The 15,922-nt window shown below is 39.9% G+C and overlaps 1 protein-coding gene across 3 annotated transcripts in view; it reads left to right on the plus strand.

The window, feature by feature from the left end:
* Positions 1 to 15,922, plus strand: part of fam184b (family with sequence similarity 184 member B) — a 43,096-nt gene that overhangs the window by 23,512 nt on the left and 3,662 nt on the right. For all 3 annotated transcript variants that reach the window (XM_088636732.1, XM_088636715.1, XM_088636723.1), the window contains 11 exons: positions 1,715 to 1,866; positions 2,914 to 3,117; positions 3,639 to 3,749; positions 5,552 to 5,692; positions 6,781 to 6,902; positions 7,924 to 8,074; positions 10,265 to 10,450; positions 10,897 to 11,050; positions 11,562 to 11,692; positions 13,685 to 13,869; positions 15,548 to 15,694. In XM_088636732.1, coding sequence (XP_088492858.1) covers positions 1,715 to 1,866; positions 2,914 to 3,117; positions 3,639 to 3,749; positions 5,552 to 5,692; positions 6,781 to 6,902; positions 7,924 to 8,074; positions 10,265 to 10,450; positions 10,897 to 11,050; positions 11,562 to 11,692; positions 13,685 to 13,869; positions 15,548 to 15,694 — 1,684 coding nt within the window. The remainder of the gene's footprint in view (positions 1 to 1,714; positions 1,867 to 2,913; positions 3,118 to 3,638; positions 3,750 to 5,551; positions 5,693 to 6,780; positions 6,903 to 7,923; positions 8,075 to 10,264; positions 10,451 to 10,896; positions 11,051 to 11,561; positions 11,693 to 13,684; positions 13,870 to 15,547; positions 15,695 to 15,922) is intronic.

Raw genomic sequence — 15,922 nt, forward strand, 5'->3', positions numbered from 1 at the left:
CTCAAGGTTAATTTCATGGGGGGAAGGCTTAGTTTTGAGGATATTTGGATCCCGACCTTATAAAAAGCAACATGTGCAAGTTCACATGTGAGCAGTGTAGCTCCTTTCTGCAGCTGATGTTCATTAGTGGTCTCTTGTATAACATCCCTACCAATTAAGGAATTGAAGAAAGGCATGTCCTCTCATATGAACTTTTCTTAAAGGGGTACTGCCTCAGGTATTTTGGGGTTAGAAAGCAACAGCATTGATGAGTGCATTTCATACCACAATAAAAATCACTTGTAAAACCTCCAATTAAAACCACAAAATAGGCTAAATTTCCAGGTATGTGCAGCTCCATGTTCTGCGATTCAGAACAAGGCAACAATACTTCAGGTGAGGTGAACGGCTTTGCAGACCAATACTACTTACTTGTTAACTCTGTATGCAGATCACGTTAGAACATTTCTGCGGTGAAATGCCTGCTCCACAACTTATTTATTATTAACACAACGTATTTATTTGCTCATACATCACATTACATTAGTCATTACAGGGACTAGTGAGCAGAAAGGGCTGTATCACGTTGGAATTCATGGTAACTTGGGTGAGTTTGCAATGACGTGGTGACTTACGGTACTTTAAATTTGTGATTTTTGTGCTTAATTCAAAATGTTTTGTTACCGAGATTTAATAAACCATCCGAGAAACTGGGACTGCAGTTCCCCTTTAAGTTACATGATGAGTATATTAGTAACTCTGTTCTAACTAATGAATAATGATAATTAGCTCTGCTTATGATTTTCACACTATGTATCAGCATAACAGTTTTCACCTTTGTGAAAACAAACACTTACACACATACAGTAGTATAGGCATCCTTTGTAGATATTTACTAAATATATTCTGCTCTTAGTTCTATAAACCACAACAAATCTTTTGCATGGCAGTAATATCTAAACTATAAAAATTCAAGCCTGGAATATCCATTGACCTTAAATTAGTCTGTTAATCACCATTGAAAAAGATTATCTTTTAACACATTGAAAATATTTGCAATGCACAGTTATCTTGGAAACACAAATTACCTTGAAATACACAAGAAATGAGTGTAAAAAAAACAGAAATGGATTGGCTCTCACGATCCATGAGTGATGGCTACCCACAGTTAAAGTGCAAAGATTGTCTTTAGTGGCTTACCCAGAGTGCCATTGTATTGGCATATACATAGATTTAAATCTATGCAAACTTGATTCAGTTTGAAAGAGGGGTGAAGTAAGGTTTTGAAGTGAAGGCAGAAGATCTCATGTTGGAAACATGAATGTTTGAGATTTACTGCTGAAAAGCGTTAGACCTTGTCACCATTTCCTGCATCTGAAGCTCCAGTCAGTCTTGGAACATTCAGCATAAATACCAAATTGAATCCTTCTCCAAGCAAGAGAACCATTTCTTACAACATGTGATATACACCGTGTACCTTCAAATTAAGTATTTTCACTTGATCAGAGTTCATAAGAGTGAAGCTCAGGATTACAATTTATTTAAACGACAATTTGCATCTTATGTGTAATTTCAAAAGCTATTAACAGATATGAGTACATTAAATATTTGGCTCATTATTATGCAAACAGGAGAGTTTTAGAAACAACCTCTTTGGTCTGCTTCACTTGTTTTATTTTCTACCGCATTCGAAGACCATTTGGCATAACATTCACTTTACTTCCTCACTAAACAGAGGAGCTGCTGAGCCAGTGCTCGTCCCAGAGTAAGGCATCGGCACAGGCGGATGAGTTCAAACGCCAGGTTCTTGAGCTGCAGAAACGCGTCAAAGAGCTGGAGCAGCAGGACGGCGGGAAGGCCAGCGATCACGCCCAGCACGTGAAACAGGTTCGAAGGCAGAGGGAAGGGGGAGGATCTGCTGGCAGGAAGATTTTAGGCCGGTGTCAGGTTTTATTGATGAGGTGTCCAAGGTATCATTTATAGGCCATTATCAAAAACACTCACTCACCCTCAACGCCCTTTTCCTTTCTAGAGGAATTTGAGTTTTAGGTCAAGGAGTTGGGATCCTGAATGTTTTTTTTTGCTTTTGTGGGGATGTGGAGTGGGTTAAACTTGGTGGGAAGTTGTCAGGAACAGTTCTTTCCGGGCCCTATGCGGACGACACGATCTGAAAGGTGAAGAAACAATAAGGAAAAAATATAATGCAGGAGTGGGTCAGGAGACAGGGGGGCGTGTCCGAGGTGAGCAGGTGTCCAGGGGAAGTGAGTCCGGGGCAAACAATCCAAGCATAAATCCAAAAGGGAAATCCAAAACGGGAGGCAAAGTCCAAGACCAGGGTATCCATCCAAAGTAACTAAAAACCAGAACCGGGTCGGGACCGACGGGACAGGGAATCAGGAACAGGAAACTAAAACTATAACGGAGCCAGACGCAGCAGGACCCCGGGCTCTCACGAAACGGGATACAATGAGAAGCCCCGGGCAATCACCTGCGTCTGGCTTTAAAGGTGGAACTAAAGAGGGGCTGGAATAAGGAACAGGTATGGGGAATGGGACAGAACGAGGAAGGGCTGGAGTGCCCTTAAGAGGAGGAGTAATGATCGTGACAGAAGTAAGATTTCTCTTTGTATTTCTTGCCTTGGGTGCCAAAGTATCGTGGGGGGGTTCAAAGATTTCCAGGGAAGCCCCTTTCCAATGCCCCATTCTAGTGCTAGACCTGATTTAGACATTCAACTGCATTACATAACATAGGCAAAACAATTTCCCCAGTATTGAACAGTTGAAGTTAATTCTTTATCTGAGCTCTTGTTCTCTTTTTTTCTGTGTGGTACAACAATCATCTGGCTAAGAAGAGAGTCCTGTTTCTGTACGTTGGAATCTGATTGGAATAGGTCCACTGCAACCTTGAGAGTTCACGAATGTGTTTGGTTTGCAGCACGTGGAGGCCCTTTCTGCACAGAAGCAGGAGCTGCAGAGGGCTCACGCGGAAGAGGTGAGGCGGGTCAGGAGGCAGACGGAAGAGGAGAAAGCCCGTTTGAAGGAGCAGCTCATGAAGAAACTGGAGGACCTGGTGAAGAAACACACCGCTGAGCTCAAGTCAGTCCAGACTACCATGGAAAATGATAGAAAGGCTAAAAAGGTGGGGACATACCCTATTACCACATCAGTCTGCATTGTACTGTCACTGCACTATTACTGTTATTCTTATTTTTGTGTGTTTTAAAATTTTTATTTGTAGGTCAAATAGATGTTTCAATCTTCTAACTGACTCTAGATTTTGCTTCACCCATTTTTAGTCATATAACACAGTTATATGTTCATAAACTGTGTTAACAAGAAGAATGTGCAATGCCTTTCAATTGTAGACTTGCTGTTTTTTTCTGTACTGTATGTACTTAGTTTCTTGAATTCTCATTTGAAATTCAACCTCACTATGTCCTTCATAGAAATTGAAGACAGATCTTGATCTCCCCAACCAGAAAGAGGGGCGACATCTTTGCAATGAGCTAACATGGAAAGTCTTTGTGTTTTTTAAGAGGCTGTGACACTGAGAAATTGGCACAACCTGAATTCCTGTCACCTATCAGTAGACGTGAAGACTATTTAAATCTCTGTTCAGAATCAGGACAATTAAAAACATAGTTTCATGTTCTCTTGCAGGACCTCCAGACTCAGGTTGAAGAGCTGAAAAGGAAAATGGAGAGTGAGAGAAACAAGCTTGAAAAAGATAAGAAAGATATTTCCAGCAGATTGGAAGAATCTGTCAGTGAGGTAAAACCACAGAGCTCTGGCATTTATTGCGTTTCAGTCTCAAGTACTCTATGGAGCAAGTTCTCGGCACCAGCAAATGTCAGATATAGCTTATAGCCTTGTGCTTCATTGCACAAAATGTATTGTGTGTATTTACAAGTCATTTTAAGTATACATTTTGAGGAATAAAAATGTAATTAATGCAACAGGGAATTTTCAAGTGATAAAGTAAAACCTGAATAAAAGGTCGTTTTTCTGTGTTCTTGTGGATAAATAATAATAATAATAATAATAATAATAATAATAATAATAATAATAATAATAATAATAATAAACTTTATTTTATATAGAGCCTTTAAAGGTGGCTTCTCAAAGCGCTTTGAAGGAGTGGGAGCTTATAAACCTCTCATTATATTTCTCCGGTTCCTTCTTGACAATGTGTCAATATCAGAAATCTCATTTTCCTCTGAATATGTGCCTATAGAACAGTAAATACAGTATATATTATATACTGCATGTATTCATATAGATTGAGAGGCATTAAAATATTAAATGAGTATTTGTTGCATTTCATTGCCCCTTACATAGATATATATAACTATAACAGTCTTAGAGTAGGGTGATTAAATGTTTGTAGTTATATAACTCCATATCAGAATAATACATAAATGCAGATCTGAAATAAACCATTGTAAATTAACCGTTTTGAAATGATTAGATTTGAGTTGTGGTATGTAATACAAAACTGGTATATTGCAAGTTTTATATATTGTTTCCAAAAGAAGGGTTTCATGGCAACATCTAAGAAGTAATAACATTCACTAGCCCCACTGCTCAAGGAATACCAAACTAGGTCATGTGGCTTCTTAAGCATTTTGTGAACAATTTGGTAGTAATGAAACAAACAGGCAGCAGATAAAAAACAAGCATTAAACACACTACAAAGACACACAAGACATAAAAACCAATATTTGCAAGGTAATATGATAGAAGGGATTACCTTGAGCCCATTACCTTCAATGAGCCTTTCCCACTAGAGAGCTGACTGTGACCATCTCAATGCTCTCAGAAGTAGAGCTGAGTCTCTGTAAGGCTCAGGGAGACTGCTTTCATAAACCTGATAGTCCACCACAGGGGAGCCTGCCATATATACTGATAATAAAAAGGACACAACCTTTGCCGCCTCTCAAAGTTTACATTGAATTGACAAATGCCCAATGCCATATAGGTATCAGTTCATCAAGGAGGAATCCAGAGGTAACTTGAACAGTAGTTGTGACAATAATACAACAACACCCCTTTATGACTGTTTTTCCAGAAGCTGGATGTGCTGTACAATAGCACACATATAATTCGCAACTGAAAAGTAGTTGTAGGCTGCATCTTGATCGCTCCTTGTGCCTTCTCTTGCTGTATTCTCTCTGTTCTGATGTTTGCTGTCTGTTAGTTTCAAGGCAGCTTTGTTGATATGGGCAAGGCTCACGAACGTCTAGAGAAATCCCAGGCCCACATTTGCCCGGCTATCTGTCTAGCTCACACTGATGCTATTTATTATCCTATTGAGAAGAAAGAGCAACTGACTGATATGTTGACCTGCCATCTGGTCACTTACATCCTTCGCTAACTAGATATAATCTCGCTCAATGTTGCAAACATCTCAGCACCTCTCTGTCTAGCAATTGTAGCTATAGCAGTGCCTCAGGTCATCTTTAACATAAGGAGCACTAATTGATTATATTATTAGTAATCAATATTTGCCTTTATAAGATCCCTAATACACAAAAATAAAGAGTACATGTTTTATGTAAGATGTTATTATCTAGATCTCTAGGCTGAAGTCTCTAATACAATGCAGTGAGTGCAGCACTGAGCAAACAGCACCTCCAGAGGCTCCTTGCACAGAGTACCGTGAGAGGTGGAAGGGAGAGCTGAATCAGGCAAAGCTCATCATCGCTAAACTGAAGGTAAAACAGCTTCACTGCAGTCGTGTTCACTCCAATGCAAAAAAGAGCTCTGGTGACCTATGCATTGGGACCTATTTCTCGCACACTGAAAGTAAAATGAATTAAGAAAAGTCTCATTAGAGCAGATTTGTCCTTCAGGCAGATTGGGTAGCTTGTTTTAATAAGCTAGTTAGTTGCGCATGATGTTTTTTTTCCTTCATTTTTTCCTCTTGCAGTTCCCAAGTCTTAAAAAATATCATTATGTATCTTGTATCCATGTTTTTCAAATCATATTAGCTCTACAAAAGAAGATATATTTTCTTATCAGAACAATGCACAAAAGGTGTCTTATTTGCCATGTATTTTTCTGGTTGCATCAGTGATTCTGGTCTCCTGAAAATAATTTGTCTTATAATACTCCCTCATGTTGTACCTTTAAAAACAAAAAAAATAGTTTTGTGTTGAAAGAGTTGATGAGCAATTCTAAACAATAGGTAGATATTATTAGAAAATTATTAAAAAGCTGTTATGATTTTAAAACCATTGCCATTGTTAACTTGTGGTATTTTTTTTTTGCTCTGTCTCTTGCACTTAGCTGGAAGCAAAAAAAATCTGTTTCAGCGAAAGATCTCTTATTAATAAACAGCAAACTCACAGCTGAAGAACAGTAACAGTACTTCAGGCTTTGGAATTACAAATGAGCAGGCACATCAGTAGCTAGGGGATTTCTGCTAGGGAATTCTGCAGAGGTAGGTCAGATGTACTAATATATGTCTCAGAGCAGCTAATTATATAAGATTAGCGTATTCAGTTAGTGAAAGCTGCAGAAATAACAGAGGATGATACAAGAAAAGCATTTCAATTTAATAAGGCGATAGAGGAAGTGCAGGTAACCTGAGACAAATATACAGTTCACCACAATAGACTTGCTTAAATGTTTCTAAAACCAACAAAGTGGTTAATGCATATGTCTTGAACGTAGTGGATTTAAAAATTAAATCTGGGTGTTCATTTTCTGTGGAATCTACTTATACCGTTTGTTGGCAAATACCATGGTGTAGCAAAAATAGGGGAGTGCCCATTAATATTAATCAAATTCTGCTGTTCAGGAGGAGCTCAAGCAGCAGGAAGAAAAACACCACATAGATATCACAGCTCTGAAAAAAGAAAAAGACAAGCTTGAAGAGAAAAGTTTAAGACAGGTGGAGCGAAGTCATGAAGAACAAATGAGGTACTTTGCCAGGAAACAAAACGAGTGTGCTAAAATGACATATAAAGTCAGTGTGCAGCAAATCTAATTGAGAGGATTTAATCTAATCCTTTAGTCCATCCATTCATTTTCTAACCACTTTATCCAAGTCAGGGTGGTAGGGGAGCCGGAGTCTATCCAGGCAAGCAAAGGGCACAAGGCAGGGTACACCCTGGGCAGGACGCCAGTCCAGTGCAGGAGACACAGACACAAACTTGCACACACTCACACCATTTTCCCAGAAGCCAATTAACGTACAGGTATGTGTTTGGTCTGTGGGAGGAAACCAAAACACCAGGAGAACATACAAACATACAAACACATGGAGAACATACAAACTCCACGCAGACAGCATCACAGAAATTAAGCTAGGCCTCAGTGACAGGAGGCAGTCATGCTAACCACTGCGCCACTGTGCTGCCCTAAATTAGTCCACATTTATGTTTTTAAGTTCAATTTTATGATTTATATTGGTATTTAAATATATGGTAACGACATAAACCTTATATCTGAGTTTAAGGTGGATGTACTGTACTTATGACAAGGCTTATTCTGCACTGAGCCTGTTATTTTAGGCTGCACCTGGACATCACAGGAGGGAGGCAGGATCAATTTGTATACAGGCATATACAGGTTTACTGCTACAGCTCAATCTATGTACATTGTTTTCTATCTTTCTAGTCAGGGTAAGCAAGATGATCAGGAAAGACCCTTGAATAACCCTTGAAAACAGCTTCAAACTTCAAACAGTGGTGCAATTAAAGACACACCCTTGTTAGTAATATACTGTAGATTTGCTATAAAGAAAGCATAGTCTTGTACAGATTACAAGAGGGAGAAAGGGTATAGTGCATGTTATTTCTACTTTAGAATTGTGCACCATGAAATGTGGAGTATTTTAGATAACGTGTAAGCTGATTGCTGCGCTGTTGAAGTTTCTGATGTGGCTAGACAATCTCAGAGTGAGAAGAGGTCTTCAGATAATCGGGTCATGTTCTTTTAGGCCAGAGCATGACCAGCTGTGTGAGCACCCGAGAAAAGACCACAGAGAAGAGCATCTGACTGCCCTGAGCCAGCTGCAGAAGGACAAGGATGCAGAAATCAAGGAATTAGAGGCAAGCTGGCAAAACAAAATGAAAGACCTGCAGTCACAGGTACCAGATACGATTAAAGCGCACATTAAAACAACACTACCAAGATTATTCACACTACTTCAAACCTTCAGAAGAAGGTTTCAAACGATAGGAGGCCATTTGGCCCATTTGAAGTTAAGAGCTAATTGATTTAAGGGTCTCATTAGTCTTTTCAACAGCTTCAGCAACATGAATGTTCAATAAATCCTACAATCCTTTGTGTACCAAAAGTGCTCTCTCTTCACAGAAATGAACTTATTTCCACATTGTTCTCACTTTTTTCCTTTAGTTTGCATTTGGTGTGATCAAATGTACAGTGCCTTGCGAAAGTATTCGGCCCCCTTGAACTTTTCAACCTTTTGCCACATTTCAGGCTTCAAACATAAAGATATAAATTTTTTATTTTATGTGAAGAATCACCAACAAGTGGGACACAATTGTGAAGTGGACCGAAATCTATTGGATTTTTGAAACTTTTTTAACTAATAAAAAAATGAAAAGTGGGGCGTGCAAAATTATTCGGCCCCTTTACTTTCAGTGCAGCAAACTCACTCCAGAAGTTCAGCGAGGATCTCTGAATGATCCAATGTTGTCCTAAATGACTGATGGTGATAAATAGAATCCACCTGTGTGTAATCAAGTCTCTGTATAAATGCACCTGCTCTGTGATAGTCTCAAGGTTCTGTTGAAAGCACAGAGAGCATCATGAAGACCAAGGAACACACCAGGCAGGTCCGTAATACTGTTGTGGAGAAGTTTAAAGCCGGATTTGGATACAAAAAGATTTCCCAAGCTTCAAACATCCCAAGGAGCACTGTGCAAGCGATCATCTTGAAATGGAAGGAGTATCAGACCACTGCAAATCTACCAAGACCTGGCCGTCCCTCTAAACTTTCAGCTCAGACAAGGAGAAGACTGATCAGAGATGCAGCCAAGAGGCCCATGATCACTCTGGATGAACTGCAGAGAACTACAGCTGAGGTGGGAGAGTCTGTCCATAGGACAACAATCAGTCTTACACTGCACAAATCTGGCCTTTATGGAAGAGTGGCAAGAAGAAAGCCATTTCTCAAAGATATCCATAAAAAGTCTCGTCTAAAGTTTGCCACAAGCCACCTGGGAGACACCCCAAACATGTGGAAGAAGGTGCTCTGGTCAGATGAAACCAAAATCGAACTTTTTGGCCACAATGCAAAACGATATGTTTGGCGTAAAAGCAACACAGCTCATCACCCTCAACACACCATCCCCACTGTCAAACATGGTGGTGGCAGGATCATGGTTTGGGCCTGCTTTTCTTCAGCAGGGACAGGGAAGATGGTTAAAATTGAGGGGAAGATGGATGCAGCCAAATACAGGACCATTCTGGATGAAAACCTGTTGGAGTCTGCAAAAGACCTGAAACTGGGACGGAGATTTATCTTCCAACAAGACAATGATCCCAAACATACAGCAAAATCTACAAAGGAATGGTTCACAAATAAACGTATCCAGGTGTTTGAATGGCCAAGTCAAAGTCCAGACCTGAATCCAATCGAGAATCTGTGGAAAGAGCTGAAAACTGCTGTTCACAAACGCTCTCCATCCAACCTCACTGAGCTCGAGCTGTTTTGCAAGGAAGAATGGGCAAGAATTTCAGTCTCTCGATGTGCAAAACTGATAGAGACATACCCCAAGCGACTTGCAGCTGTAATCGCAGCAAAAGGTGGCTCTACAAAGTATTAACGCAAGGGGGCCGAATAATTTTGCACGCCCCACTTTTCATTTTTTTATTAGTTAAAAAAGTTTCAAAAATCCAATAGATTTCGTTCCACTTCACAATTGTGTCCCACTTGTTGGTGATTCTTCACATAAAATAAAAAAATTTATATCTTTATGTTTGAACCCTGAAATGTGGCAAAAGGTTGAAAAGTTCAAGGGGGCCAAATACTTTCGCAAGGCACTGTATGCATGGAATTTGCTGAAATAAAATATACTTGTTGTATATATTGTACTTATCTTATATTAATCTCATCTCAATTACTCAACTGTAAAGCAAAGACATTTGAGTTTGCTGTCCCAATACTTTTTGGGGAAAATGTAGTTTACAGTTCAATTGACCTTAAACTGGAACTGCAGAAACAAAAACATCTTCAGTAATGCATAGCAATACTAAGGTTTCCTTATTTCCAACTGAAAATCTTTCTCTTTGCTTATCTTCTTGGGATGAAGATTGAAGAACAGAAGATGAAATCTGGGACAGAGGGCAGTTATCAAGGACTGGACCAGCTCACCAAAGAGGTTGAAAACTTGAAGCTGGAGCTCCAGGAAACCAAGAGAATAAACCAGAGCCTGCGAGCTCAGCTCGAAACTGTCACTCAAGGGAAGCAAAAAAATATAGAAAACCATGAACTAAAGGTAAGAATACCTCGATAATGTAGCAATGATGTAGTTTGCCAAGTTGTTAAAATGAGCTAGTTGATAAGAGTTTTAAATTACTGTTTGGGAGGAGCCTAAAATATTAATCTACATTTCCACATTCCTCCGCATACTGTAAAGATCCCAAATGTGGGGTATCTACTTGTGAGTATCTACACCATGCGCAGTCTTTCCTCCACTCCATCTTCACCCTCTCAGCTCCTCCCTGCTTCAGTCCTCACTACGAGGGCCTGGTCGTGACGCTTGCTGCTTCCTCAGCTGGGCAAGATGAATTCAAATCACGCCTTTGCCCTGTCTTCATTAGGGTTTGGGCCCGGACTGCTGAAAGAGCTTTTTCCTGATTTTTTTTAAAATGTGGAAACGTGTGAGATGTTTCTTGGTACCATAGCGTTACTTCATCCTGACCGCTTGTGTGTTTTGCTCAGGAGGTGGAAGGGCGTCTGTGGTGGCAGTACGAGGAGGCCCTCAGGGCTGAGAAGCACTCTCACCAGCTGGCCCTGCAGGCCCTGGAGGAGTCGGCCCAGGCCGAACTGCAGGCCGAGCGGCAGAGGCAGCAGGAACGGCAGAAAACCCTCCTGGGTAACCGCAAAGCCCAGACAATGTGGATTTCAGTATTGGCACAGCTGCGAACCTCTGATTCCAAACTATTTCAAGCTGCAGAAATGAGTTCTTTTTTATTTACTTTAGAAACCCTTCTTTTTTTTCAAGAAATTTCTCTATTAGGTGATATTTAAGGGCAGACATCGTTTTAATGTTTTAATCTCCTATGACAAAAGCAGCGATTAAAAAATTAAAAATGTGAAATGATAGTTAACTGTTTAATGTTTTAAAATCCTGATATGTTAGCAAAAGTCGAAATATTGCTGATAAAGTTTGATGAAACAACCTGTACAGCTTCTACATTGCACAAACCGGAACATAAAAATCATTTTCTCTTTAAGCAGAGCCTGGCAAAGACGACAGTAACAGAATAATTTGTGCTTTCAATAATGTGACATCCTAGCAATTAAATAAGTAAACCAGGAGTATGTTATATATTTGAGAAGTTTCAGTGTCTTTGTGATATGTGTTTCTGTCTTCTGTAATCCAGAAAGACAGAAAGCAGAGCTGACTCAGCAGCATGCAGGCTGGTGTAAACAGGTGGCCCAGAGACACATGAAGCAGATTGAGGAGCTCCAGGCAGAGCTCAGGACTCACACAGAGCTCATGGCTCTGCAGCAGGTTAGTGAGGCCAGTCTGGATTATGGAGCTGCATGATTAGTGAGCAAACTCATGACCAGTGCTTCACTTCTGACATCATGCAAACTGCTCAAGCCTTAATGCTTTTGGTATGCACTGATACGGTATAGGGCAGCGGGCTGCACAGGAGTTAGTACCCTGGGATTCAGTTCCTGGGGTTCTATCTGTGTTTGTAAGTTCTCCTGTGTTCACGTGGGTTGTCCAAAGACATAAAGCTTGATTATTTGGCTTCTGGGAAAATTGGCCCTGGTGTGAGTGTGTGTCTGTGTTTGCATCTATCTACGCTCAAATGAGCTGGCATGACATCCAGGTTGTATCCCCCCCTTACACCCTTGCTCTTCAAGATTGGCTTGGGCTGTTCTGTGACCCCTGCATATTGGATAAAACAGTTCAAAAATTGATCGATGGATGATTCAGGATAGTTACAAGAAGGATAGTGTCTCTTGATTCAGGGTTATTGACTATAAAAGGAGAAAATGTTTAAATCTGCATTATGTTGCTTACTAGAGTAATGTTAGTGACCCAAGCGTGGTAATCAAACATTGTAGTAAATCTGTTTAATCAAACTCATGATATCAGTAAGCCAAAATTTCCCCTGGCCTTTACCATTCATGGCCTTCTCATCCTCATGTCTGAATTGACGTGATCACTTTGTTCTCCCCACTGAGAGCTGGTGTGTGGTGAGCGTACTGGTGCACTTTGGCTGCCATCACGAGTGTCCTGAAAAGAGCTATATAAATTAAAAGAATTATAATTATTATTATCACATCCAGGCAGTGTAGGTCATTTCCCTCAAGCCCTGGAATATATGTGGTTCTTGTCCTCTGGTACAGCAGTACCATTCATATAAAGTGACCCATGACCTGTCGTTTTTTATGTTAATGTAGTTTACAAACTTAAGCTTGATTTGCCGCAAGCTGATAACCTAATATAGGCAGCAATTGCATCTCGTAACTCGTACCTGTCGTCAAGCCACCCTCTGCTGTGTTTTTGTACAAGCAAAATCCATTCGCAGAGACATTCCTCTAAGACTACTTAAAGGTTCAACCTTTTTACAAAAATCTTTTAAAATCAGAAAGTGAAGCTAGGCACTAGGAATAATCAAGTAGGTAGCTGTGTCAGCATGCGTAGGCTGCAGATGAACAATTAAAGGTTAATTCAATGCTGAAAAGAGAAGAAAAGAGACACAACATTTCAGCTGTGGGGCCTTCTTTGGATGTGGCTAGGCTCCACAGCCGAAACATTGTGTTTTCTTTTATTCTCTTTTCAGCATCGAATTAACCTTTACTTGTTCCTATTAGGAACAATCATCTAACAGTTTTTATCAGAATTCATTGTAAGTATTTTATTTACAGGGAACATTTCTTAAATGTCGAGCTTGATTAAACTTGGGAATGATGTAGTAGTTAGCGCTGATGCCTCACAGTTCTTAGCTTCAGGTACAGTATCAGTTCTGGCCAGTGATGGCTTCTGTGTGGAGTTTACATGTGGGGTTTCTTTGGGTGCTCTTCTTCTTTCTCACCTCTCAAATGTACACCAGCTAAATCAGTTGCAGTCTCTGAATTGTGCTTGTGTGTGTGCCCTGTGAGAAACTGGAGCCCTGCCCAGGGTGGACTTTCACCTTACGCCTGGTGCTTCTGGTGTTGCCACGGCCCTAACCAGGAATTAGTGGATTTCTGAGGATGCATGGCTGTCTAGGAGCAAAAAAAAACCACCAGTTTTTAACTTGTAAATTTGAATTGGAAAACATAAAAGGATTATAGCACATCATTGGTAGCTCTCCAGAGCCCTTCTTGAAGCACTTCATGGGGTTTGTGCACCAATCAGCTGCTGTCAGCCAGGAGAAAGTGATGGGTTCAATTGTTTCCTCCCATTTGAATTCCTTGTAATACAATTTTGTTCTGATAACATATGTCTAATGTCTAATGCCGTTGTATAAACTGACGTGTGGTTGGACTTTATTCATCACATCAGGATTTCAGGCAGCAAAGCCAAGTGCAGGCCTTTGAGAGACAGCTGGAAGAGTGCCAGCGTGAGGTCTTGGGGCTGAGGAAGGAAAACGCAGAACAGAGAGAGCAAATGGCCTGTCTCCGATCAGAGGTGGAGCTGAAGACACAGGAAATACAGCAGCTCCAGGAGGCAGAACAGCATCAGAGGAGGTGCATGCAGATGTGTGGTGTTCTTGGTTGGGTATCTGGGGTATCCCTCCTAATCAGGTTCAGCATTAATTATTTGAATGTGGTTCTAAGATCAATATCCTATGATACAGTCAGCTAATGGACACTGAAACTTATCAGCTTTAAGAAAAGCATGGTGATGTATTCTGACAACATATTTAGACCATAAGAAAGAATACAAACAAGAGTAGGCCATTTGGCCAATATAGCATTTTTGGTAGTTAGTAGTTATTTGATTCAAGGAACTCGTCCAGCTCAACCACATGGTTGGGTAGTGTGTTGCACACTCGTCCAAACCTTTGGATAAACCACCTAGTCTCGCTTTTAAATGCACTTCCATGTAGCTTTCACTTGCGTTCTCTAGTTTGTCTTTCATTGATCATTTTGAAGAAAACATTAATTATTTACAGTAAGTGTGCAAAACTGAAAGGTCAGCTGTTTTCACACCATTTGTAAAACAACCTCTGTCTTAAATACAAATATACTGTACACGACTAGTAGTCATAACAATTGTATTAAGCAACTGCGATTAATTTGTAATTTTTTACTGATGTGATGTCTTCACATTTTCAGCCACTTTTAGAATGCTGAAGAAAGGATTCAGATGTCAGAGATTATTAACCAGTGGCCATTGAGACCATGTATAGCTTGTCTGGTAGTTTGTAGTTGGTTTAAGGATCTCATTCAGCCTGGGTGTCAGCTTTAACAACATGTCTTGCTAACGTTTAGATACCACAGATACCACAACAATTTGTGTAAGAAATGTCTTCTCTTCTTAGTTCAAAGACAAAATCTTCCTTGTAATCTTCACTTGTGTTCACTGGTTCATGTTTCTATTGATTCTAAAGAATATTGATTTGTCTTCATATCAATGTCTTTGAGGATATGAAATACTTGGATCAGATCCCATCATAGTTTCCTCTATACAAGACTAAAAGATTAATTTTTTAAGTCCTCTTTGGACTTATTCAAAAGAAGGAAAAGTAACTGGGGGGTTACAACTGTACCCCATATTCTAAACTAATTGTGTTTGGAATAGATACTTTGTTTTTCATGTCTCTTAGCTCAAATCTATGTGCCTTTCAAGCAAACACAGGGAAGAATGAGTGTAAACAGATTCCTCTGTCCCGCCCCCTTCAATCCACTTGTCTTTTAAGATGTCTGAATATGAATCTACAGAAGATCATTGACATAAGTTACAAGGACCATTGGTTCTGTTACAGTATCTCTGTAGTACTCCACTATTTATAACTCCACCTGACTGTGATAGCATTAGAGACTATTAAAGGTCTTGCACAATCCTGGCACTGTAGCACAGTGTTCATACTGAATGTTCAGTAGATGATTAAAATAATAATGAAATTAACTGACAAATATAAAAAGATAACATACTTAATAGTTCGGCTTTATCTTGCCTGAATGAGGAAATGACAGCCCTGTTTGAAGATCACAGCTGAGGAATTAGCCAGGGAGGCAGCTGCAAGGGTGTAGTTGGGGTGGAGGGAGGGGTGCTGGGAAAGATGCAGTTTTTGGTAGGTGGTGAGTATTTATACTTAGTAGAGTGGAAGTATAAGATTAGAATTTGACCTCCTCCTCAATGTCTGTTTTGACTGTTAAGTAACACTGTTTAATGGAAATGTGTTTTTTAACTGTATTCCAGGTCATGGGAGGAAGACATACTGGCTGGGCATAATATGGAGGTCGAGTGTCTGAAACGGGATCATAGGAAAGAGATTCAGACCATTGTGTCTGACTTCAGCAGTGCTCAGACCCGACTGCAAGCAAGAATTGTCTCCTTGGAAACTGAGTATGAAGTATAAAGATCCTAATTTATAACTGTGAAAACTTTTCACTTTAGAATCTGAACAATTTGAGGGTGGAGGGGATGGAAATGTGTTCTCTTCATATCTTTAATGTATGAAACCCAAAGGCAATTAAAAAACTTAAAGTGATATCTTACAGTCAGCATACACAGTTGTACATATTAGTTATTCATGGATAAATATTATGGAAATACATTTGTTGAAAGTACGTG

Source organism: Lepisosteus platostomus, chromosome 1 (assembly GCF_059453375.1).
Source record: "Lepisosteus platostomus isolate fLepPlt1 chromosome 1, fLepPlt1.hap1, whole genome shotgun sequence".
In the NCBI taxonomy this organism is placed as follows: domain Eukaryota; kingdom Metazoa; phylum Chordata; class Actinopteri; order Semionotiformes; family Lepisosteidae; genus Lepisosteus; species Lepisosteus platostomus.